This window comes from Bactrocera tryoni, chromosome 3 (assembly GCF_016617805.1).
Source record: "Bactrocera tryoni isolate S06 chromosome 3, CSIRO_BtryS06_freeze2, whole genome shotgun sequence".
Taxonomy (NCBI): domain Eukaryota; kingdom Metazoa; phylum Arthropoda; class Insecta; order Diptera; family Tephritidae; genus Bactrocera; species Bactrocera tryoni.
The window spans coordinates 22,243,786-22,247,075 of record NC_052501.1 but is presented as its reverse complement, the minus strand read 5'-3'; the positions used below and the strand labels follow the sequence as shown (position 1 = coordinate 22,247,075).

The window sequence follows — 3,290 nt, the reverse complement described above, 5'->3', positions numbered from 1 at the left end:
AATGATGGTTTTATAAATGGCCAGCTTGTATTGTCTATTGAGTAGCTTTGATTTAAGCAGTTACATTAGGAACGCGTATTGGCGGCTTATATTCGATAATCGATATTCAGGCTTGTTTAGTTATCGCTACTCTCGATACTAGAGGTGAAAAATGTATGCTCTAATTTGTAGCATGTCATAGTTCTAAAAAAACTCCAATTTTATTCGAAAAAAATTCAAATTTAAACCAATAAACTCCTCCTCGCTTGTCACCACAAACCTGTCACATTGCCATTGAACTTCATAGTAAATAAAATTTCAAGTACACTTTGAATATAGCAGACAAATTGAAATTGATTTATTTTTTAAACTATTGAAAGATTTTAGAAAAACACCAATAACCAAACAACGAAGTTTTTCAACCAACAGACGCTCAATCAGGCAAACCAAAACAGCGGCAATGACCTCGCAAGCATCTTCAGAATGCGATGGTACATCGTCCGGACCTTACGACGGGTACATACCACGCAATGGCGACTATCAGATTCCGGCCGATATTCAGGACAAGATAAATGCTTTACGCTTCCTACTCGAAACCGATCTCATTGCGTGCGACGCCAAATGGACGCTGTTCGTGGCAGCGGCACTGAGCTATCGCTACGACACGCAGTTGAAGCCCTTTCCGCCACGTTTCGTCTCCACCGATGCGGGACTTGATATTGATGCGCTCATCTCGGTCATCAATGATACACCGAAACTGCGCGTAGTGTTGCAGAATATCGTTGAGGAGAATTACGATGAAATTGATGCGGACGTTTTGGATCTGCTGCATCATGTGCTGGTCGTGCAACGCGAACCGATGTTGCACCTGGTCGAAGATAATGATTTCGATGTGATTTTGAGTAATATGGAACAAAGTGAACAAATACCGCGGCCGACACATGTCTTTCGGGTTTGCAATGTATCGGTCATACACGAAGCCATACAAGAGGAGCCAACATTCAACGAAGGCGAACATCCGCCGAAATTAGCGTTTCATGGCAATCGTCTTGACTGCTTCTTCGCTATGTTGACGCAGGTGGGCGCGTGCAAACAGCAACCGCCGAACACAGAAAATGCTGGCGACGAGATGGATGCGCCACTCAAATTGACCACGGACTTGCAAGTGGCTTTGCAGCATAGTCCAAATGGCGCCGGTTGGGGTGCTTCCGGCTGCGGTTCAATGATCTCGTGTGTTTCGATTTGTGAATTTGAAAATCATCCCGAATATGTGTTCGGCGATACCGCCAGTTCCATAATCGAAGTGCGCAAACCGGATTTGGTGCGCATACGCTATTTGCTTTTCTATGGCAGCCGCTTTCCCGATGAAGATGAGACCGAAGAGAAACGTCCATCCAGCTGGTTGGGCCGAAATAAGTACTCACTTTCGCTGGCGTGTTATATGTTGCTGTTGGCGTCGATTGGTGTGGCCAATAGTGGCAGTGGGCAATACTGGAAACAGGTGCTGAGCAAGAAGGCGCATTTATTGCTGGACTTCTGCAGGCGCATTTTTACACCAGAGTAGGGGAGTTGGGTGCGGGTTATACATTCAAATGTGTGTGAGTAACAGAACGAGGCGAATGGAGAAATTTGTTAATTGTCCCTTATATGTATATATTTCTGTTTTTGTGCACCGAATATTCTTAGTAATATATTAAAATAAATCAACAATATTTAAAAACTCAAGCTAATTTTGTATACTTCTTACATTATATATTAGGTTGTCAAATATCTCCCTTCCGCCTTTTTTTCTTTTGAATTTCGCGGCTATGTACAAGTATAAAGCGCTACAGAGCACGTATCTGCCAATACTATACATCTTTTAAAGGTCTTGACATAACCCACAAAACGAAGCTATGCATGATTAGTGTGGATATTGGGTTCAACAATTATAGACGTGTAAACATGGAGTTCACTAATACCGAAATTCACGCTATCTTAAAGTTTTCCGTCGTTAAAGGCAAATCCGTTAGAGAAACGTTCCGAGTGATTAATGGTGTTTTGCGGTATGGTACTCTATCACTTCGAATTGCAGAGGAATGGTCTGGATGATTCAGAGCGGGTGAAAATGACACCATGGATAAGCTAGCCGGCGGAAGACCTGTGACGACGAATACCGATCAAATCATGGAAAACATCGAGTTAGACCGGCATGTGGCATCTCGTGACATTGCCCCGAAGATGGGAGTTAGTCACCAAACCTTTTAAACCATCTGCAGAAGGCTGGATACACAAAACAGCTTGTAGTTTGGGTGCCGCATAATTTGACGCAAAAAAAAAACTTCTAGACCGAATCAACGCCTGCGATATCCTGCTGAAACGGAACGAACTCGACCCATTTTTGAAGCGGATGGTAACTAGCAACGAAAAATGGATCAAATACAATAATATCAAGCGAAAACGGTCGTGGTCGAAGGCCGGTGAATTGTCCCAAACAGTGGCCAAGCCGGGATTGACGACCAGGAACGTTTTGCTGTGAGTTTGGTGGGAGTGGAAGGGAATTATCCACTATGAGCTGGTCCCATATGGACAGACGCTTAATTCTACCATCTACTGCGAACAACTGGACTGCTTGAAGCGGGCGATGGAACAGAAGCGTTCAGAATTGGCCAACAGGAAGGGTGTAGTGTTCCACCAGGACAACGCCAGACCACATTCTTCGTTGATCACTCGTCAGAAGCTATGGGAGCTCGGATGGGAGGTTTTTTCGTTTCTTTCGTATTGGCAAGAAGAGATATAGTAAAATCCAGTCAATACTAGTTCTAATGTCTCTAGCTCCTGACTTGCATTAATTTTTTTATTGAACTTCTGTACGCAATAAGAGACCGACAATAATTTATCTGTAATAAAAAACACTTACAATAAAAGCTCTATTTGTTCCCCGCGCATCTAAAAAGGATGGAAAATTAGGTCTAAAATATTAAAAAAATTAAAGGTGTTCTAGTATGTGATTCCAATTGCAGACGCAAGATTTGTCGATAAGTCGATTGAATAGATCTGTCAAAACGTAAATTTCTTCGACGTCTGAGTCAAGTTTGTAAATGAAAACCACATTTTAGAAATATCTGGGCATTCAAAGCGGAGAAGGACCACTTTTACTTTAAAAGGATAATTAAATTGTTTAAAGGGTATTATAAGATATATCATTAAAAATTACAGAAAAAAGTTTTAATCAAAAATATAACTGACTTTAATTCAGCACTAGAAACTTAAACAAACAAATTGAAATTTAACCATCCGCATGTTTTGCTGGTATCATATTGTACAACAGT

At 41.7% G+C, this 3,290-nt stretch overlaps 1 protein-coding gene across 1 annotated transcript; it reads left to right on the top strand.

Annotated features, from left to right (window-relative positions):
* Nucleotides 1-269: 269 nt before the first annotated feature.
* LOC120771931 (protein mono-ADP-ribosyltransferase Parp16) lies at nucleotides 270-1,644 on the top strand. The gene has a single exon (XM_040100228.1). It carries the CDS (start codon nucleotides 440-442, stop codon nucleotides 1,541-1,543), a length of 1,104 nt encoding a protein of 367 aa, XP_039956162.1. The 5' UTR covers nucleotides 270-439; the 3' UTR covers nucleotides 1,544-1,644.
* Nucleotides 1,645-3,290: the final 1,646 nt, after the last annotated feature.

What these genes read in the sequence shown, in the direction of transcription:
- LOC120771931 (XM_040100228.1), top strand. Translation starts at nt 440, where the DNA reads ATGACCTCGCAAGCATCTTCAGAATGCGATGGTACATCGTCCGGACCT.